Raw genomic sequence first — 23,287 nt, forward strand, 5'->3', positions numbered from 1 at the left:
ATTGTTCCTGTATGTAATTTATACCACTACAACAGACATGTTATCCATGTGAATTTGGAGCAGGTCACTAGTGTCTTTCAAGTGTGGTCCTACCTTTTATAGAAGGTTGTTCACACTGTGCGATGGTGTCTATCTGTATCGTCCATTAATCCTCCTGATTCTATGTGATTAAGTCTTTTACATTAACTGTAAACTGCTTTCTAAGTAATGTGGGGCTTTTTTGGATTTATTAAAAAAACACCTGGTAAGATTTGGTTGCACATCAAATATTTACATGCAAGCAGACACACACCCGCTCCAATCGTAATGCCCTATAAAATCACAGTGCACTTTTACACAAAGTCAGTCAGATAAATATTCAAGTTGGTATTGAACTCTACTATTAGTGGACACAGTAAGCTGGACAAAGCCAGATAATCAAAGAAATGTATTCAGTTGACATGGAGACATTACAAAGTATAAACAGATTAAAACGAAGTACTGCCAATTCATGTTTACACATGAAATGAAGTTACCTGAAGAACTTTTCAAAGCTAGTACACAAGATTCTGTGTGTTTACAACTTTGAGACAGCCATTACACACAGCCTGTACATAATGCAAAACTTTTAGAGGCTTCATTACTGCAGTATGTTATTCTGTGCATAAAAATTAGGTTAACAAAAGTAAAATGGCTGAGGTCAGAATCTAACGAGTACAAAAACAAAATCTGCAACAGAAAAAGAAACTGCTCCTGAAATCTGTTAATTATCTCATAAATTAATTAGTTTCACAGAAACTGAAATGTGTTACTGAAACACTGGAATGTCAGTATTCCTGGCGAGTTGTGTCACTGAGACCGTAAATACATACCAGCTCACAAAAAAATGAAGTCATATTTTGATGAACGGATTCTACAGTAAAACTAGTTGCATCACCACACTGTAAAAAAAAGTGTTTAATATTGAATTTAAAGGGCAAGAGAATGGTTGGGGTTTCTAATTATATGAGTACCTACCTTGTATACTACTTAGAAAATTTACAAAAAATGGAAAGCAAGTAAAATAAAAGAACTGAAGGTACAATTAGAGTAGATGAGAGATCCCAGCTTGCTCTTTCCTGTACAAGTGAAGAAAGTTCCAAAACCTCTAATTGTTTTCTGTACTTCATGTGGGCACAAACAGGAATTTTACTTGCAGAGGTTAGGACTAAAAGTCACTCTGTCTCAAGTTTTCTCTAATTTTCCCACTGATACTATTTTAACAACAATGTTAGATTTACAACTGAGTGTGCTGTGAATCAACAGGTACAAATATATCTGCTTTTTTTCAGGGAATGCCAAGTAAAAAACTGGCCAACACACAAAACTACATGCAATAAACTTTCTGAATCATTCCAGAAATTGAGTGTGAATTAATTGCAGGTATCACCACTGCAACAAAAGTAAATGCTTTACCTTGTAATTTGCATATACTAACAAAATATGTTTTCAACCAAACAGCCACAGATGGGCTGCTACGAAGACATTTTACATGCCATTTATTTAGCAGGATTTTTGGTGTAGCAATGAAATAAAATGCATTTTTTTGTTTTGTTTTAATACATCCTTTGTACAAAAAAATATTTTATGGTTCTCTCGTTTGCTTAAGATATTCTTTCAGGACATCATATGCTTGAGTCTCTTCACCGTAATCCTGAAACAAAAGGTTTGTGCACTGAAAAGTACATACTTTTTGCTTAACATAGATACATAAGACATAATTATCAAATACTTCAGAAAGGCTTTCACAGCACATTGTATATATTTGGGTAACACCTCAGAAGAGGGAGCCGCCTTCAGATCATCATTTCATTATACCTTACTGTATTTCTTTATGTACTAAGTATGGTGATTAAGTGCTTGTAATGGCTCTAACTAATGTAAATTTACTGAATCAATAAAAAAACCACAACAGTGGTTAGTACATAAGTAAGACAATCACATGAATACATATCTTATTTACATTTTCAATCCTTTAATGTATCTCCATCTCCACAGTATTTACATCATCTAAAATTATTCACTCATTTTTAATATACTACATTACAAGAAAGGCATAGATCACAGAACAAATTTATGAAAATGGTATAAATATTACCTTAATCAAATTGTGGTTTAAAACCAAGATCATGGTCTACTGTCACTCTTGACACAATAAATAATGAACTACACTTTATCTAGGATTGGACATTAATGAAAAATCAATAATGTCCTTTTCAATGGATGTGTAAGTGATTTACAGAAACACCTATGTATATGGAATCTAAAATATTTAAACCATCCAACAAAGTATTTGCATAAAATGTCTTTACTGATTTTCTACAAATAAAAACTTTCTGTATAGTTCACAATAGCTTCCTTCAACAATGCTGTTCACCTGAGGGTTTGCCAACCATCTACAAAAAAATTCTAAAACTCTACAACCAGAATTCAGAGTTCTCAAAATCTGCATCAAGAAAAACATTCATACCTATTCTGCCCACAAGCATCTGCTATTACTGTGGCACCCAAACACCATCTCCAGGAAACATGTAATTCCAAACAATGGGAAGTCCACATTGGAATGTCAACAATACTATGAAAAGGATAGAGTGCTATGACAACTTGCACATGCACAATAAACACACTTACACACACAGCTTTTGGCCAAAGCCTTGTTTAGAAAATCAGCAGCATATCTCTCTCTCTCTCTCTCTCTCTCACACACACACACACACACACACACACACACACACACCAGCCATTCTGCCCAGAGTGGGCATAGACAGCAGTAATGCATGCACACAGTGTTTGCTTTTTCCTTGCTTCTAAGAATGTGTGCGCACGCGCCCATTTTTATTTTTTAAGAAAGTGTAACAGTCTTTTCATTGTCTGTCTACAACTCAACATCACTTCTTTACACTGTGGCAACTTGTCCTCCTCATTGTATTGTAAACATGAAATTCTGTTTCTTGGCCAACACGAAGAATGCACACCTGATAAGACAGAACTGGAAAGGAACCTACTCAAGACTCATTTAAACAATTGCTGTTCATATTAACAAAATTGCTTCCCTCTGCAGCCTGCAAGCACACATTGAAGAAGTCAGAGGATGACACTGTACTTATGGCACTTGAGAGATCTTCACAGACTTACAGTTTCGATGACTGTAACCAGTGTTGAATGAACAAATGTATATAGGGAAGTATAAATGAAAGAGACAGATCACATACAGACAGCAATTTCACTACTGCAGAAAGTGATGCAAGCAATCAAGACAACCTGCCCACCTAAACACTGACAAAATGTTAATTTACTCAATAAAACCAGAAAACAAATTATATGATAAAACATGAAACACTTTAAAGACTAGTAAAATATTGAAACAAATATATAGCGCATTATTGACACAAAATTGTCAGATTCCCTAACATTAGTACTCAAATACTACATTTCTTCAACATAAAAGAAACTTCATGCTCAAAACTAAGCACAAAACATTTTAGATTTATGTCAAAAGGTGTATGGAAGTTACTTTATATGAGTATCTCCAACTCTTTCACTTACATAACCTGAACACAGAACAATATGGCAAAGCCTAAACATACAATTTCTGATAAGGTACTGATTCTATGGTAATAACGATGTGATAAAGTTGTGTCCTTCACCAAAGTTAAAACAGATATCTCACTTTTCCAACCCTATAGTCTGCAAGGACTCTGTCCGTGTGTGTGTGTGTGTCCTGCAATAAGGAGACCTGTAACTTCATGCTGAACACCAGCAGTGAACAGAAAGGCAAGTAAAACCACAAAGAAAATCACATTGCAGATAACTACAAACTCTACGTTTGAATCAAACTATGAACCATGATGAGCCTAATTTCATTCATTGTCGAAATCAGAGGTAATTACACTATGTGATCTCATTCCAGACCACAGACCACTCAATGCAACTCATAATCCAAGTGAAAACCAATGTCATGCTTTTCATGTTAGGAAGAAAAGTGATACACTATAGGCTTGAATTGCTAACAAATCTACTATACTAACATTGCTAATTTTCTCTGTTGCTTCCCAAATATGTCTCATCCACCTACAACTGTTCTTCATTCAACCTAATGGACAATTTTCTAATATACCTTACAAGAGAAAACATCACATCTAAGTAGTCTGATGCCACACCCAAACAATAGGTGCACACAGATTGCACCTGCTACTCAGTTACGAAATTCCCTTCTATGCACTGTACATCTCAATTATCAATCCAGTCTCAGTAACAACACAGCATCCATGTTTGGGGTTATTTTACCATGATTGCACTTCCATCTGAGGAATTCAGATTTCAGCAAAGGCCAGTAAACAGGCCAATATACGTTAAAACATCCTCAGCATTATTTTTACAACAGTCTTGGTCAAACAGGAAACACTGTCTTTTCACAAACTGCCATTGACAAATACACATTCTGGCACTCACAATAAATTCATTGAAAAAAATGTGTGTAACATTACCTTCACAACAACACAGGAGCATCCAACAACTTTTCGAGCTTTCCCAGAACTGTCAATTTTGCAAAGCCCAGCCCATTCACCCAGCTTCTTGTTGTTATCCACTTTGATAAGAGGAATCTGGTGTTCATTACATAGGGCTTGAACCAGTTTCTTATACATTGGTTCATCACAATTTTCAGCGAGAACACACAGCAGTGCCTGTCGCCTGTAATTCACAATAAAGTATTAGTTTTCAATACTACAGAAAAGCCACATAATAAATAGAATATCAAATGCCATCAGAAAGGTTCTCTCTACATTTACTGTAATTTTTTGGGTAACACTTCACTTCAGAAGAGGGAGACCTTTTACTTTCATCACTGGCACAAAAAAAAGCTCACTTACAGAATATAGTGTGGATCTGATAAACACAATTTAAACATAAAACTAAAACAACATTAACGTGCTTTGGAGTGTTCTTATAAAGACAACAGGTCACAAAACTACACTCAGAGCAGATAGAGACCACAAATATCAACATAAGAATCTTAAGTGTTTGTTTCAAATTCTGCAGCTTTCTGTTATTCCCTGCAACAATACTACAATTTATTACAATCACAAACCTCTTTTCAAAAACAGTCTACAATAACTTTTTCATTTTTACCACTATGCTCTAAAAATGGTTCAATGATTGTTTTCCACTGTATGGGCGCAAAATGAAGATAAAGGTTTAATGTCATGGCAATTGTGAAATTAGAAAAGCAGCACAGCCCAAATACCTGATAATGGGATAACTGGAGCCTGAGCACACACTGTAATGGAGCAAGGATGACAAACAAAGCTGGCAGTATTATTTCAAAACCTGATTCACAAAAACCATAGAAACCTAAATCTAGATGGCTGGACATAAATTTAGTACGGCGTAATGGCCATAGTATCTTCTCGGATAAAATATTTGGAAAGTAAAATATGCCAAATACAGAATTCTTGACAGGGACAACTCAAGATTATAACTCTAGATCCTTTCATGAAATAGGTAGGTTAGAGAACTTACAAAGCGAAACAGTTTGAAGTTATATATTGTGGGAATTACTGAAGTGCAGTGACAGGAAGAATGGGATTACTGGTTTGGTCAATACAGGATTAAAAGCTGCACCAGACAACTGTTGAATCTCACGCAGTTAATTGAAACTGGGTTTGAAGCTCTAAAAGCGACAGGGGTGGTATTTGTCAACGACTTATCAGCGACCTATGACACTTAACCACCAGCTACTACTACTACTACTACTACTACTACTACTACAGGTACACAATATAACCTACAATTCTGGCCTAACTGGGTTCATCACAGCAATTCTGAAAAACCTAATTCTCTGTTGACTTTCAAGTGCATGGAAACTACAGAGAAACGGTCTTCCCGAGGAAGCAGTTTGGCTCCAATCCTACTCAAAATGTATACAAATGACCAACCTGTGACCCCAACATCTAAAGTTTCATGTATGCTGCTGATCTTGCTCTTGCCACTCAGAGCTCAGGCTTTTAATCACTGGAGAAGACCCTGACAAATGCCCTTGAAGATCTATTAATATACTATAGTATAAATCAGCTTAAACCAAACCCAAGACTCAAGTGTGTGGTTTTCATTTGAGAAATAGGAAAGCTACTCGTAAACTGATGATATGGTCAGAAGTTGAGTTGCAACATTTCTACACTCCAAAATACCCAGGTCTGACACTGGACAGATCTTACTTTCAAGAGAATGCACTGCATGAATAGCAAGTTGAAATTTTCCACCATGAATAATCCGTTAAGAAAACTGGCCACATCACAGTGATGCAGTCAACCTGAAACCATCTGAACGTCTGCACTGGCATCAGCTTACTCTGCAGCAGAGTACACTTGTCCCGTTTGGTATAATTCATCACCTGCCAAACAGGCAAATGTCGCTTTTAATGACACCTGCAGAATTATAACAAGTAGGTTGAAACCGGCTCCTGCCTTAGAGGAATAACACAACCTCCCATTTGAAGAGAAACTGCAGAAAATAAATAAATAGGAATCATCCTCTGTATGGACATAAACTGAATTTCACAGCGATTGAAGTCAAGGAAGAATTTCCTTAGAACATCAAAGGCACTACCACTCCTGAAATTGCCAGGGTGCAACATTGAAGGGATAAGACTTCCCTTCTCTCTAGTTGGAAAAGAATTTCTGAAACTCTGCCTCCAGGAAATGGTGAGGAATGAATGATCTGGAAATCTTTGAATGGTCTGAGATCAGAAGTGGGCGCATCAAGGTTTAACCTGGCAACAGAAAACAACACTAACAAGGGAACCTTCCCATCGCACCCCCTCAGATTTAGTTATTAGCTGGCACAGTGGATAGGCCTTGAAAAACTGAACACAGATCAATTGAGAAAACAGGAAGAAGTTGTGTGGAACTGTGAAAAAATAAGCAAAATATGCAAACTGAGTAGTTCATGGGAAGATATGCAACATCAAGGACATTGGTAACGAAGGAGCGCCGTAGTCTCGTGGTAACGTGAGCAGCTGCGGAACGAGAGGTCCTTGGTTCAAATCTTCCATCGAGTGAAAAATTTAATTGTTTTATTTTCAGTTTATGTGACAAACTCTTATGTTTTCATCACTTTTTTGAGAGCGATTATCACATCCACAAGAAAACCTAAATCGGGCAAGGTAGAAGAATCTTTTTACCCATTCGCCAAGTGTACAAGGTAGGTGGGTCAACAACATATTCCTCTCATGTGACGCACATGCCGTCACCAGTGTCGCATAGAATATATCAGATGTGTTTTCCTGTGGAGGAATCGGTTGACCTCCTATGACCTTGCGATCAAATGTTTTCGGTTCCCATTGGAGAGGCACGTCCTTTTGTCTAATAATTGCACGGTTTTGCGGTGCGGTCGCAAAACACAGACACTAAACTTATTACAGTGAACAGAGATGTCAATGAACAAACGGACAGATAATAACTATGCAAAAACAAAGAAAGTAAACTTTTCACTCGAGGGAAGACTTGAACCAAGGACCTCCCGTTCTGCAGCTGCTCACGTTACCAAGAGACCACGGCGCTCCTGGGTTTCTGGTGTCCTAGATGTTGCATATGTGGCCCATGGACTACTCAGTTTGTATATTTTGCTTATTTTTTCACAGTTCCACACAACTTCTTCCTGTTTTCTCAATTGATCTGTGTTCAGTTTTTCAAGGCCTATCCACTGTGCCAACTTTTAACTAAATCTGAGGGGGGTGCGATGGGGAGGTTCCCTTGTAAGTGTTATCATGGAGAAGTCCAGATTGTCCAGCACATGCTTCAGTGTCAACTGAAAATGGACTGGAAGTGGCCAAATTTTGGTCAAAGACTAATATGAAATGTTATCTGTGCACCTATATGTGTTTCTGAAATGAAACAAAAAGAAAAAGATATGGTTAAACTATGTAGCCTACTACAAACAGTACAGTGAACACCACCACAGTGAAGAAAAACTGAGTCAAGATCAGGGCTAGCAGCAGAAGTCACAGCAGTGTTTATGTATTGCTCATAGGTTGGCAACACGTCAGTTTGGCAGAGCCATTGCGATAATTCTTTGACATAACCAATGAGAGGTGAGAGAAGTGGCAATTTACTTCTAGCCTCAAAAATGAAACCATTGCCTTGTTTGTTGTTTCTCAGTTTGTTAGTGAGTCTGGAGAGAAATATTTTGTGATTATGCCAGCAAGTGCTGTAAAGAAGACTGTTGCCAGTGAATGTCTTGTGGATTAATTGCAGGGACATGAACATGTATCAAATGGGGTGGTGAAATGAACACAATCTATATGAGGGAGCACATTTAAGTGTATCAATTTAACAAAAAACAACAACACTGATCCACCAATATTGCACCCTTTCTTCCGAACGTATTAGTTCAAAACATGTCTACCTGCTGCTATTGCATTGGCTGCATAAACAGCTGACATACATTCTTTTGGTCCCACCATACCTCATAAATGTTGACAACATTCCTGCACAAAACATGTAAGTACACCATTGGCCCTTTTCTACCTTTACCCATCTGTTGTAGTGCAAATTTACGTGTCAACTCAATCCACAGGCAAGTAGCTTGAAAGAATATATGACAATGAGAAAGAAATTATTCAGACAATTTAATTGTGAAGCTTGACGAATTCAGTAGTAGAACAAGGGAAAGAAGGTAATTTAATTATCACTAATACTTACTTTCACGAAAAAATTTTATACACAGAAGATTATACATGGAAGATTTCTAGTTGGGAGATCACTCACCGAAAAGCACAAGCATTGAATTGTTAATAAGCAAAAAAAGAAAGCCGACATGCTAGTTTTTGGAGTTATCCTATGACAAGCTGGAAAAAAAGAAAAACACCTAAGCCCCTACATGCCAGCATTTCAAACACTTTACACTACTTCTGTTTGGTCTGTGATCTCCTTCAATCTTAAATATTTACTTTCTACAAGAACTTTCCTATAACATTTATATAATGGTAAGAGGATTTTAAACGGAGAAATATTTCCATGGGCGCATGTGAACGCTGTTCATAATTTATTGGTTATGACCTGCAGAGTGAAACTGAAGAAATTGCGAAAAGATAGGAAATTAAGGGGATGGGACCTGGATAAATTGAAAGAACCAGAGGGTGGTGGTTCCAGAGGGATCAGGCAATGCTGTACTGAAATGAGGGAAAGGACTACAACAGAAGACAAATGGCTAGAACTAAGAGATGAAATAGTGAATGCAACACGGGATCACATGAGTAAAAAAACAAAACCTAGTAGGAGATATTGAATTAACTGATGAAACAGGAAAACAGAAAATACAGCAAATTAAACTGTTGAACGGACCGACAAAATTCAAAATGGCTACAAGTAAAATGCAAGGCTGTAGAATCTTGCACAACTAGGGGAAAGGTAGATGTCACCTACAGGAAAATTAAACACACCTTTTGAGTAAGAACAAGCAACTGAATGAATATCGAGCTCAGGTAAGAATCCAGGCCAGTATTAACACTACTATGCTCATGCGGGATACAGACGTAGGCCAGTGAGTAAAAATGTCATTTAGTCTAAAAAATTGGCACATCACTGTGCCACTGTTTCCTGTATTCCTCTGGTAAGAACCCTCTCACACTAACAGCATGCCAGTTCCCACAGCACAAAGGCATTTATATAGTTGCTGGAAGTCTGTGGGCTATGTATGTAGCCCTCGCAAGCGTTCATGAAGTTCAATTTCTAATTGGACACGTTTCGAAACTGGGTAAACATGGTCATTACTGTAACAATACTACAAAATGCTATACATTTGTTGTTTGTATCTGGGTGGGCATAAAATGATAACTGGATCCTCCTATCGCCCACCACACTTGTCCCCCTGATGTAACCAAAAACTTTCGAGAAAACAGTCCACTTGCATGAAAGTTACCCAATCATACTGCAATCATCGGTGCAGACTTTACTCATTCCACATTTAATTGGGAAGATTACAGTTTTGTTAGTGGTGGGCATGATAGAATACCCTGGGAAACTTTACTAAATGCCTTCTCTGCGAACTACCTAGAACTGATAGTTATGAACCTCACACATGATGGAAGCATATTGCATCTAATGGCAACGAACAGACCTGACCTCTTTGAGGATGTCCACATCAAAACTGGTATCTGTGACCATGATGGGGTTGTGGCAACAATGACCACCAAAGTGTGAAGGACAGCTTAAACAAGAAGTAAGATATACATGTTCAATAAGCTTTTTTAAAAAAAACATCAGTAGTGTCACATCTCAATGGGGAATTTGTAGCTGGGCACAACATGTACAGGAACTACAGCTGAAGTTTAGAAGAATAGCTGACCACACATTAGATAGCCATGTACCCAGTACAACAGTCCAGTCCAACTTAAAAAAAAAAAAAAAAAGCAAAACAGGGAAATAAGACAGAAATGTTGAACGAAACACATTTGGCTGCTAAGAGAGCAACCGCTATCTTCAATTAATACCACAGCAGAATATTGTCAACTGATCTTCCACATAACCCAAAGAAAATCAGGTCATATGTGAAAACTGTTAATAGCACCAAAGTTAGTGTCCTGTCCCTTGCAAATCAGACAGGAACTGAAATTGAGGGCAGCAAAGCAAAACCTGAATTGCTTAACTATCTTTTCCAATGTTCTTTTATAAAGAAAACCCAGGAGAATAATCCCAATTAAAATGTTGTACCTATGAAAAGATGAATGAAATAAATATTACTGGCGTGATGTTGAGAAACAGCTGAAATAATTAAAAATGAACAAAGCTCCAGGCCCCAGTGGAATCCCATCAGATTCTATACTGAATTTGTGAATGCCCAGCTCTTGGTAAAAGGTATAGGTCACACCAGGGTGTATACATGGACAAGGAAAAAAAATTCCCAGATTTCCTGGTTGAAAATGTACTTTTTCTGTGTTAAGTGACAGTATACTTTTCCTCGGCACTGTAAAACTTATCAATCCTTAGAACGTTTATGGTTTTCTACACAGACGTAGAATTTGCTGGCACTTTAGAACATGAAACCCAGGGGGGAAATAAACACGTATTGGAAAGATCTTTGATGTGCAGCAACATGTACGCTGCATTTTTCCGTGTTACGGAGGTATAAATTCTAATTCCACCGAACACTGCATGTTACTTTCCGAAGCAATGAAATCGAGATTGCGATGGGCTTTTGTGAGCCAGTCATAGCTCATGTCACGTGATCTCACCAGCTGATGACCGCATAGGACACATGATGTAGTCAACCAATAGCAAGTTCACTCTTAAGTAGCGTGAACACACAAAAAAGAAAAGTTAATGGTGGAAATTAATAGACAGTGTTGCTACAAGAAAAACAAAGCTTTCACAAATAATATTCGTCTCTAAGATTAATAAGCTGCAAGAGAAGCTAAGCTTCCACATATAATGCTGATCTTTTTGCGCTTGTTACACTTTAAGAAACATCACACAATGTGCCAGTAAAATTTTTAACAACAACATAAATGTCTGATCTTCTGGGCTTTGAATTCTTCTAGATGGTCGTCCTCAAAGAGTTGATTTTTGAATGAGAGTCAAATAAATGCTCTGTGATCTAAGAAATTCATCGTACGTTCTTGCACATAGTTCATCTTGCGTAAAAGGAAGTTTACTTTGAAAGTGCGTAAAAGGAAATTTACTTTGAAAGTAACACTTTCCAAATCATCATTCGCAATATTTTCCTGTGACCTGCTAGAAATTGGTTCGTTTCAGCAGTTGCCAGAGAGCGCCAGATAACAGGTGCCACTGCGCCTGCGCAGCTACGATGATGCAGGAAGCCCGCATGTTCGTACGCGTAAAGCATTAAAAGATCTTGCATTATGTCATAAAAGAAACAAGGCATCAGAGGATACTTCCGGAGCATCGGAATTTCGTGAACCATACTAAAATGCATAATTCGGCTTAAAGTGCATAATCGTATGTCCAGATTCGGATGTAAATTTTCTTGAGTCCAGTACTCTATTACCTCATGTTTGGTTCATTATTATGGCACAATTCCATACGAGCTAGAAGTTGGAAAACGTGCTCTTGAAATGCAGCGAACAGTTGAAACTAGCCAACAGTGTGAAATTAAACACTTCGTTTCAAATGAATTGACTGCCTCAGCGCATAAGATTAATAAAAGCAAATCTCTTTAGCAAACAGACAAATATAACTTCATTGTTCTGCAAGGCGATTAATGCTTGGACTGTCAGAAAGGTGGAAATAAAACCTGAAACTAACAACATATTTTAGCCTTTCGTAATTATGCGAACATATTTTAATTCATTTGGTAGCTCCCGGCCACAGATGAGAGCAATAACCGAAGAGGAAACAGCAAAATCACTAAACGTAAACACAGGTCACATGGAGACTACCCACCTCCCCATTACAACTCAGACTGTTCTGGGCATCAGCCCTGGATCTACGATTTCCAAACAGGAGCAACTTAGATAGTGACACCAAGCCACACATCTGTAGCCAAAAGTAGGAGAAGGTACTATTCACATGTGACAACTGCACATGCGCAAGAGCCCGCCCACAACTGCTCAAATGAATCTAATGTAAACAGCTCTCATGTCATGCTCATCAGAGGCAATTTGTTGTTAGGGAGCACTGCATATTCTTCCTAAAGCCTTTGACACACTTTGGTTGGCAGACACTTGTATGAGCACAGTGTTTTGTTGTTGTTTGTATATGGCATATTTCCTTTGCGACTCAAGTCGCATTTTCGTTTTTTTTCCTCCCTCGTTCATGTTTTGTTGCTGCAGTATTATTCTGCAAAAGCGGGATACAGTAATATCCTTCGATAGAGTATTGCTTCTTACCAGTCAAAATCACAAAAATTTAACTGGTAACTAAAACAATGAAAAATTACCGGAATTCTAAAAAATTCCCAGGTTTCTCCCGGTTTTCTCCTGGCCGAAAAAATTCCCGGGTTTTTCCCGGATCGTATACACCCTGCACACTCATCTACAAGAAGGGTAGTAGTAGTGATCCACAAAACTACCATACAATAACCTTGACATCAGTTTGTTGCAGAACCTTAGAACATATTTTGAGCTCTAACATGAGGTATCTTGACCACCTCAATGCCAACAGCAAGGATTTCAAAAACATGTGAAACCCAACTCGCACTTTTCTCACGACACACTGAAAGCTTTGGATCAAGGCCAATCAGTAGATGCTGTAGTTTTTTATTTTTGAAAAGCATTTGACTCCGTATGACACACTTATTGTCAAAATTACGATCACATGGGGTATCAACTAAAATTTGTGACTGCACTGAGGACATTTAGTTAGGGAGGACAGCATGTTATGCTGAATGGAAAGTCGTCGTCAGATGTAGAAACAACTTTGACTGTGCCACAGGGAAGTGCATTGGGATTCTTGCTGCTCATGTTGTTATAATGACCTGCAGACAATAGTAAAATCAGGATTTTTGCAGATGACGCAGTTACATATAATAACATACTATCTGAGAGAAGCTGCATAAATATTCAGTCAGATCTTGATAAGATTTCAATGTGGTGCAGATTGGCAACTTGCTCTAAATGTCCAGAAATGTAAAATTCTGCACTTTACAAAACAAAAAAACAGTATCCTACACCTATAATATCAATGAGTAACTGTTGAGATCGGCCAACTAGTACTAATATCTGTGTGTAGCACTTTGTAAGGGTATGAAATGGAATGTTCACATAAGCTAAGTCATGGGTAAAACAGATGGCAGACTTAATTTTATTGATAGAATAACGGGTTCAGTTTATTGATAGAGTACTGGGGATGTTCAATCAGCCTAAAAAGGAGATTGGTTACAAATCACTTGTGCAACCCATACTAGAATATTGTTCAAGTGTGTTGCACCCATACCAAATAGGGACTAATACAGGATATTGAACATATACAGATAAGTAGCATGAATGGTCACAGGTTTGTTTGATCGGTGAGAGTGCCACAGAGATACCAAAACAACTGAACTGGCAGACACTTTATGAAGGACGTAAACCATCCCAGAAATACTTTTAAAAGTTTCAAGAACCAGCTTCATCTGATGACTGGGAATATGCTACAATTCACTACATATCACTCACATAGGGATCATGAGGATAGGACTAGAATAATTCCTGCACACACACGGAAGCATTCAATCGATCATTCTTCCCACACTCCATACATTAATGGAACAGGAAGAAACTAATTACTGTTAAAATGGGACACCCTCTGCCATGCACCTCACAGTGGTTTGCAGAGTACAGATGTAGAGTGCATTACTGCAGTTCTGATGATTTCTTATTGTAGGTATTGCACTCTTAGATAACAGTTTATATAGGCGAACAAATTTAAAGATGTCACAAAAATCAATTAAAAGGCACCTTAGAACATTTTTTAGTCCACTACCAGTTTGGGCTTTTGATAAAATGTGCAGACAATACTTTGTTTCTAGAAACAGTCGCCAATTGCCTTCCTTCCATGCAGTTTTACAATTTTGTCAATATGGTGGTCATAAATGTGATATGTTACATGCGTAACTAAAATGAAAGGCATCAGCTGTTATCACCTGCAAGAAGTCAGATTGTTGTGCTACAGAAGAAAGCTGAAGATTATTAGTTGGGTAAACCACGTAATGAATGAAGTATTGAATCAAATTGGGGAGGAAAGAAATTAGGGGCACAACTGGCTAAAAGAAGGAGACTGATTGATAGGACACACTGTGGCAGCAAAGAAATGCCAATTTGTTATCGAAGGAACTTCTCTTCAGACTGAAGGCCATGTCAGGGATATGCTACATAACTTGCCTCATTCCCTTCCCATTTATTGCTATCCTTTCATGTGCTCCAACTGTGTAGATTGCTCCCTGTACAAAATCGAACAGTATGTGTCTGGTGAATAAGACATCACAAATATGTCACAGCTGTTAACTTCAAACATAAAAAACATGCCAATAATGCTAAGGAAACACCTGTTCAACTGCAATCTATTGTTTGAAAAACAAAAACAGAAAAATGGAAAATAGAAACACGTAAACAAATCTGATAATTTATAATGAACATTTCTTTGATCAATACACTGGAAATCTGTGTTTACAACTATCAATGATGATCGACATTATTTTGGAAATCATTTTACGAGTATCAGTTAGCTTCGAGCCGCTCCGCGATGTTTATACTCGTTACCGACTCTAAAGTAAATATGTGGTGCGCCGCAGTAATAAGTATCCATGGTGAATAGTATAATGTTGATTGACGAGCGGTGTTGTGCGTGGTGTGCGATATATGAGCGAAAAGAATCTACCTAGTCCTAGTGACTCGCCATCCACTTTCGTTTCACTTCTATGTCGCACCAATGTATTAAATCTTCGAAAGTACAACGAGGTTGCTCCAAGAAAAAGGAGGTGGGAGGTGCTGCTGTGCCAGGAACCGATGTTAAACTTTCGCTCCGAACTCCCTTTGCAAAGTAGCCTTCTTAAAAATATATACATAAAAGAAATAAACGTTCAGCATGTATCCATAATTACAAACTAACTTGCAATGTGAATGTAAAATGACTCGTTCCACATCATTACGATTTATCGTGCATAATTATCCATGGAATACGAAACTAACTAGTGCGCGATTAGTACTGATTAAACACGAATGACGCAAACACTGAGAAAGTATTCCCAACATCTGCACCATAACACACACACACAAGCACATCGCACGTGTGGTCCTCGATTAAATTCTGGCAAGAAAACAAGTACACACTCTCATACACGAACGGCAAGTTACAAGACATAGACCTATATGATACCTCTGCGAACAACATTGGTATTCACGACGAAATCTGTACAAGATATTGTTCCAAGTCTCCGGTCAGCTGTTAAAAATACAAATAATTTTATACTTACTTGTCTAGTGCTTTAGCCGCTTCGTGAAGACCATGCGCTAGCGTTCCACTAGTTAACGCAGTTTTCAGAACTTCTTGAAGAGCAGTGTTTATGTCCATTCCTCCGGCAACGGGTGCCGCTGAAGGGACATCATCACTGACAACAAAATATTGAGGCAATGAAAGAAAAATCAAAGTTTCCACATCAGAGGATGAAAACGATCATTAAAAGCCATGTGCAAAGAAACAGTCACCACTATTTACACTTACGTATCAACGTCCGACATCACGTGTTTATGAGACGATCTGGATAATAAATATTTAACTCCTCACGGCGTCACTAAAATATAAAACGCTATTAGTAGTAGTTATATTACGGATGCTTAAACCTCAAAGACAAATAAATTGGATATTCACAACGTGGTCAGCACTTACACTTACACGACGCCTTGCACACCCCAGAAAGGAAGACATCAAAGATTACAACATAGAAGTTTCAAATACCAAAGTAGCGTCAATCGATAGTATATGCCAGCTTCACACATGCAACAAAAGTGTCGCCACAACTAATTCCATACAGCAATCTAAAATAACAGTCGCGCAACTCTAATGCCATAATCTGCATTGTGGCATTAATCTCCGCCCATATTTTTTTCAATTGACTCCACGAAGAAAGCTGTGCATCTATGTTGTGTGGCGTCCTGTGTGATCAACAGCTCACAGTGTAACTACACAAAGGCTGTTTATGAATTGGCCAACGACTCCAACTGTTCGAACAATCTACATCGTAGTTAAGGAAATCTCGGTTTCTGTTGAGATCTTTTGCATGTCCTACGATCTAATGACTCTTGTCAGTACACAACGACCTGTCTCAGAATTTTAATGCTATGCGAGTTTTAATAAAAAATAACTGCGGAACCCAGAATGAAATGTCTTCTAGAGTGCAGCCCTCGCGTAACAACGACATCTAATAAATAACTAAAATGTCCCAAACATGATTCTGTCCAATTCTCCAGGTTTCGTCCGTCGCGCTATCTTGTGACAACCTATGTTACTACCTCCAAGACAGGGCTTGTCTCTGTAATACATTTCCCATTTCACAATTACAGTCATTTTATTACGATCTTTTTCGTTAGTTTGGCATTTAATTATTCATTACCTGCTCTTGATTGATTCACCTGAATGTCGCTGTCTTGTTTTCAAACTGATTAAAATCTGGTAACGTTGTTATGTGTTACGATATTGTAGTGCCGGTGTTACTTTGATGATGCACTGCGACGAATACAGCCGTTACTAAACACGTCAGATGAATTCTCAATTGCGAATAATGACTACCATCAGCTGTGGAATGGAATGACGACAAATTGCGAATAATGACTACCATTAGTTGTAGAATGGAATGACGACAATGAAAATTTGTGCCAGACCGGAACTCGGGCCCGGATCTCCCTCTTATCACGAGCGGTTGCCTTATCATTTGGCTATCTGTGCATGACTCACAGCCAGACCCAAAGTTTCATATAAGCGAGAAATCCGGGTTCGAGTTCCGGTCTCGCACAAATTTTCATTGTCGTCATTCATTCTACAGCTGATGGCAGTCATTATTCGCAATTGCGAGGAGTGGCTGCGCGGCTTGAGGCGCCATGTCACGGATTGCCAAATGATGTCCCTCTCGCCGGTGATTCGAGTCCTCCCTCGGGCATGTGTGTGTGTTGTTCTTAGCATAAGTTAGTTTAAGTAGTGTGTAAATAAATCTAGGGACCGATGACTGCAGCAGTTTGGTCCCTTAGGAATTCACACACATTTGAACATTTTGAATTCATGTGATGCGTTTAGTAATGGCTGTGGTAGTCACACTGCAATATCGCATTTATCTGCCGATACCGAACATCCGACTTTGAAGCACAGTATCTGATCTGTACAGGAATGAACATAGTGGATGTACATGTACAGACTGTAGACATGTGGTTGACGACATACGGACGTTTGGGTCTGCCCGTGAGTTGTGCATGGATAGCCAAATGTTAAGGCGGCCACTCACAATAAGTGGGAAATCCGGGATTGAGTTCCAGTCTGGCACAAATTTTCATTTTCGTCATTCCATTCTACAGCTGACAGTAGTCATTATTCGTAAGTGCGACCTCATCTCATGTGTTTTTATCTGTTATTCTAATACATGAACAGGGATTTAATTGCTCATTTGTGGCCCACTTGGTAAGCCACTACAATCTCTCACAAAGATATTAAATATTGTACTGAGTACAGTCGAGTAATATTTTTTGGACGATAACATTTTCGTATTTGTCTGTTATCTATAATTAAAAATGAATGTAAATGCTCATATATCCACACATACTGATACTGTATGAGAACTGGTATTGCAAATTTGTTCAAACACAGTAGGAGTGGTAGGATTTAATATTGTTTCCTCCAGTGTCTCTGGAAACTGTCAAACTTCAAGCAATCCCATTTGTTATAATTGTTACTAGTTTGTAGTTTCTTGCGGATCCCTTTCACTCAGATCACACGAGTTAAATGTCACGTGATTTGTTCGATACTGTATCGAACACTGCGGTGTATCGGGCTACCACAGTCTGTGGCAACACATGAGTTGCGTGTGTGAACCCAGCTTACTGGCTATATAAAATATATGCGTTCGAAATGCATGCAGCCTTTACTATGTACATCAGCAGAGCACTTTTTAGGCATACTTACATTCTATCCCTTCGTTCCACTTATGTAGAGAGCAATATCATTCTGAGGATCTGTCACATTACTTTTATTATTACATTATTCATACTACATGAGTACCGCAGATAATATTCACTAGGCTGTAGAAATAAATGAAAGATATACACTTCATTAAACTAAAATGCTAATTCTAATTATAAAATAACACAAGGCACAAAATTTAACATGATTTATTAAGATAACAATTGATGGAGCAGAGGGAGCTTGGAGCTACCAACAAGTAGTTGTTTAATTTCGTCTTTAGCTTCATGATGAAGTATAATGTACACCATTAGGTTATTGAATATTTGTGTACCTATGTAATTAGCTCCATTGCGTACTAATGTTGACCCTCTGAACATTAGTTGAATTGTTTTTGGTCTTGGACACTTTAGGCATAATTTCATCCAAGTCAGAGTTGTTCTGACCAGGTATACGGTTCACTACCTGCTCTGGATTAAAAGGCCAGATACCACATTTACTGAATCCTGAAATAAGATTCTGACTTACAGCTTCATTTTCATGTGAACCTTTGATCTTATCATACAGGGTTGATAATATTGCTGGGAAACTATCTTTTGACAAAATATGTAACCTCTTTTTTGAGCCATTTTTCCAATTGTACAAAATCTGTCTCCAATATTTTTTAAGGGACCATAAAAGGCCACATCCAGTGGTTGGCACATGAGTGTGTGGAGTGTTTTGGGTTGCACAAAAAGGCAATGTTATTGCTTACAGCTGCCTGAATGACTTTAGGAGTTGAGTGGGAAGATAGATTGTCTCCAATAAGCACAACTTTGCCCCCAAGCTTTTTGGCATAGAGAAGAAATAATTTCAGCAACCAGTCAGTAAAAATATTTGCATCAAACAAACCAGAATTACTTCGAATGCATCTGGTTTTGCTGGGACCCCCTTCCATCCAGGTTTGCCACAAATGTTCAAACTTATAAACTACATATGGAGGTAGAACCACTCTAGCTCCAGAGCCGCAAAACATCAAAGAAATGCTGGTTTTGCTACTGTCCTTCAGCTGTTCTGTGTATTTCATCCCTCACTTGAAAATGCACTTCTTCACACCCAGATCATCACACAGGTTCATTTCATCAAAATTAAAAACTCTTTCTGGGGGTACACCAGTAACTTCATTTTCGTCTTGAAGTGACTGTTCCAGATCAATGAAATAGTTCTTTATTACATCTGCTGTAATTCCTGCTTTTTCACTCCTGATGTTCTGGCAGTTCCTAAATGTAAGAGCATTTTTATGTCTGTTAAGAAATGAACGTACCCAATCAATTCCTGGCAAATTATTCCTGCCAAATAATTTAACTGGTCTTCCCTGCATATCTAAATAAGACTTAGCAAGATGTCGTAAATCAAGGCTGTCAAAAGGGAAACCCCATTCACTAACAACAACAGCATGATGCACCAAAGCTATCTCCTCTTCATAAGAAAATACATTGGGCTTGCCAACCTTTTATTTCATGCCTGTTGTGAAACCTATTACTTAATGTTCCTTTCGCTATATTGTATTTCTTAGCAGCTGCAGTGACTGACAATGTAACTTTTTTAACCTCATTTAAAGCTGACTAGATATTTTCTGGAATAGCACTGTTATGTATTCTTGCTGAAGGGAGTCTTTTATGAATTCTTGTCATTTTCTCTTTGTTTAGGCCTACCTACAACGTAAGAGCAAAAAATACTGTAAAACGGAAGAAAAGCCATTAAAATTGCTATTTTTGTTTAGTGGGGATACTTTGACCACTAGCCAAAGTAACCCAAATAGCTTAACGAACATGCAGTCCTCAACAAAATGCTTATTTTTAAGTTTCATGAGTTAATTCTTGTGCAAGATATTATATAAACATTGTCAATAAATATGTTAGTACTTACTACAATACACAAAGACTGCAAATCACCACTGATATTCTTGATATTGGTAAATTTAGACAGAAGAAAAAAATTTGCGAAATGTAACATTCAGTGTCTGCCATTTATGACTGCACACGTATGTTCTTTGATGATGGGATTTGTGCTGCCATCTAGCGACGATTTGGAGAACTACAAAGTAAGACCTGCAGTCAAAGTATCCCCACTTGATGGTACAGTGGACACTGTAATATTTCTGAAAAATTTTACTTCTAAAGAATTAATGAATACATCTTCAAGGATTCTTGCTTAAGGGGTTCCCCATTGCAAGGCCATCTAATTGCTGATATGGTTTTCCATTAAATTCAAAATAACTGTATTTTATTACATACAATACGAAGTAAATTCTTGAAGTCAGTGATTTGTTCATCAGATAAATACTCAGGAGACCCAGATGGTGACCTATCCAAGTGCTAGACAAGCCCGACAGCACTTAATGTCGGTAATCTGATGGGAACTGGTGTTACCATTGTGGCAAGGCCGCTGGCGAGATTACTGCGTAACAGGTATAAAACAAAGCATATGGCTATAGACAGAGAGATGCTGAATGAAACGCTTTTGACTGTCAAAAGAGCAATGCCTAATGCCTTCAGTGACTAGGGCAGCAGAGACTGTCAAATGATATTACACAAAGGCCATGAAATTCTGGTCGTATGTAAAGGCTGTTAGTGAACGAAAGTTAGTGTCCTGCCTCTTGTGAATGAGACAGGAACTGAAATTGAGGGTAGCAAAGCAAAAGCTGAAATGCTTAACTCTATTTTCAAATGTTCCTTTAGAAAGGAAAATCCAGAAAAATTACACCAACTTAATCTCCATACCAGTGAAAAAAGATGAATGAAGTAAGTACCAGTCTCAGTTGTGTTGAGAAACAGCTGGAATCGTTAAAATTACACAAAGCGCCAGGGTCTTATGGAATCCCTGTCAGATTCTATACTGAGTTAGTCGCTTTACTAACGATAGTCTATCGTAGATCCCTTAAAAAGAAAAACATGCCTAGTTCTCGGAAAGCAGCACAGGTAACACCTGTCTACAGGAAGGTTAGTAGAAGTGATCCACAAAATTTATCATCAAATAACCTTTGTCGTAGAATCCTAGAACATATTCTGTGGTCAAACAAAACGACCTTGTCAATGCCAACCAGCGTGGATTCCGAAAACATCGATCATGGGAAGCCCAGCTCACACTTTTCTCACATGGCGTACTGAAAGCTTTGGATCAAGCCAAGCAGGTACATCTACATCTACATCTATACTCCGCGAGCCACCTTACGGTGTGTGGCGGAGGGTACTTATTGTACCACTATCTGATCCCCCCTTCCCTGTTCCATTCACGAATTGTGCGTGGGAAGAACGACTGCTTGTAAGTCTCCGTATTTGCTCTAATTTCTCGGATCTTTTCGTTGTGATCATTACGCGAGATATATGTGGGCGGTAGTAATATGTTGCCCATCTCTTCCCGGAATGTGCTCTCTCGTAATTTCGATAATAAACCTCTCCGTATTGCGTAACGCCTTTCTTGAAGTGTCCGCCACTGGAGCTTGTTCAGCATCTCCGTAACGCTCTCGCGCTGACTAAATGTCCCCATGACGAATCGCGCTGCTTTTCGCTGGATCATGTCTATCTCTTCTATTAATCCAACCTGGTAAGGGTCCCATACTGATGAGCAATACTCAAGAATCGGACGAACAAGCGTTTTGTAAGCTACTTCTTTCGTCGATGAGTCACATTTTCTTAGAATTCTTCCTATGAATCTCAACCTGGCGCCTGCTTTTCCCACTATTTGTTTTATGTGATCATTCCACTTCAGATCGCTCCGGATAGTAACTCCTAAGTATTTTACGGTCGTTACCGCTTCCAATGATTTACCACCTATGGCATAATCGTACTGGAATGGATTTCTGCCCCTATGTATGCGCATTATATTACATTTATCTACGTTTAGGGAAAGCTGCCAGCTGTCGCACCATGCATTAATCCTCTGCAGGTCCTCCTGGAGTACGTACGAGTCTTCTGATGTTGCTACTTTCTTGTAGACAACCGTGTCATCTGCAAATAGCCTCACGGAGCTACCGATGTTGTCAACTAAGTCATTTATGTATATTGTAAACAATAAAGGTCCTATCACGCTTCCCTGCGGTACTCCCGAAATTACCTCTACATCTGCAGATTTTGAACCGTTAAGAATGACATGTTGTGTTCTTTCTTCTAGGAAATCCTGAATCCAATCACAAACCTGGTCCGATATTCCGTAAGCTCGTATTTTTTTCACTAAACGTAAGTGCGGAACCGTATCAAATGCCTTCCTGAAGTCCAGGAATATGGCATCAATCTGCTCGCCAGTGTCTACGGCACTGTGAATTTCTTGGGCAAATAGGGCGAGCTGAGTTTCACATGATCTCTGTTTGCGGAATCCATGTTGGTTATGATGAAGGAGATTTGTATTATCTAAGAATGTCATAATACGAGAACACAAAACATGTTCCATTATTCTACAACAGATTGACGTAAGCGAAATAGGCCTATAATTATTCGCATCTGATTTATGACCCTTCTTGAAAATGGGAACGACCTGCGCTTTCTTCCAGTCGCTAGGTACTTTACGTTCTTCCAGCGATCTACGATAAATTGCTGATAGAAAGGGGGCAAGTTCTTTAGCATAATCACTGTAGGCCTATAATTATTCGCATCTGATTTATGACCCTTCTTGAAAATGGGAACGACCTGCGCTTT

At 38.4% G+C, this 23,287-nt stretch overlaps 2 protein-coding genes across 3 annotated transcripts in view; one reads left to right on the forward strand and one right to left on the reverse strand.

Moving 5' to 3' along the window:
* LOC124619819 (zinc finger MYND domain-containing protein 10) overlaps positions 1 to 1,932 on the forward strand; it is a 96,320-nt gene extending 94,388 nt beyond the window's left edge. Inside the window, exon 10 of the mRNA XM_047146420.1 lies at positions 1,311 to 1,932. Within this exon, the coding sequence (XP_047002376.1) occupies positions 1,311 to 1,395 (85 nt within the window). The 3' untranslated portion in view covers positions 1,396 to 1,932. The remainder of the gene's footprint in view (positions 1 to 1,310) is intronic.
* LOC124619820 (40S ribosomal protein S12) lies at positions 1,558 to 16,413 on the reverse strand. Of its 2 annotated transcripts, none has more exons than XM_047146423.1 (5): positions 16,338 to 16,413; positions 16,173 to 16,242; positions 15,925 to 16,059; positions 4,506 to 4,710; positions 1,558 to 1,672 (listed from the first exon to the last, which is right to left on the reverse strand). In XM_047146423.1, exons 2-5 carry the CDS (start codon positions 16,187 to 16,189, stop codon positions 1,604 to 1,606), a joined length of 426 nt encoding a protein of 141 aa, XP_047002379.1. In that variant the 5' UTR covers positions 16,190 to 16,242; positions 16,338 to 16,413; the 3' UTR covers positions 1,558 to 1,603. The 2 variants fall into 2 exon arrangements, with proteins under 2 accessions (XP_047002379.1, XP_047002380.1); XM_047146424.1 differs by having other exon boundaries at positions 16,344 to 16,362.
* Between the last annotated feature and the right edge of the window lie 6,874 nt (positions 16,414 to 23,287).

The sequence above is a fragment of the Schistocerca americana genome, chromosome 6, assembly GCF_021461395.2.
Source record: "Schistocerca americana isolate TAMUIC-IGC-003095 chromosome 6, iqSchAmer2.1, whole genome shotgun sequence".
Lineage (NCBI taxonomy): Eukaryota > Metazoa > Arthropoda > Insecta > Orthoptera > Acrididae > Schistocerca > Schistocerca americana.

Excerpts from the sequence above, each read along its gene's own strand:
- LOC124619820 (XM_047146423.1), bottom strand. Across the intron at positions 4,711-15,924 it reads GCGGCTAAAGCACTAGACAA|GCGACAGGCACTGCTGTGTG; the intron begins GTAAGTATAAAA and ends TGTGAATTACAG. Across the intron at positions 1,673-4,505 it reads GCTCCTGTGTTGTTGTGAAG|GATTACGGTGAAGAGACTCA; the intron begins GTAATGTTACAC and ends CTTTTGTTTCAG.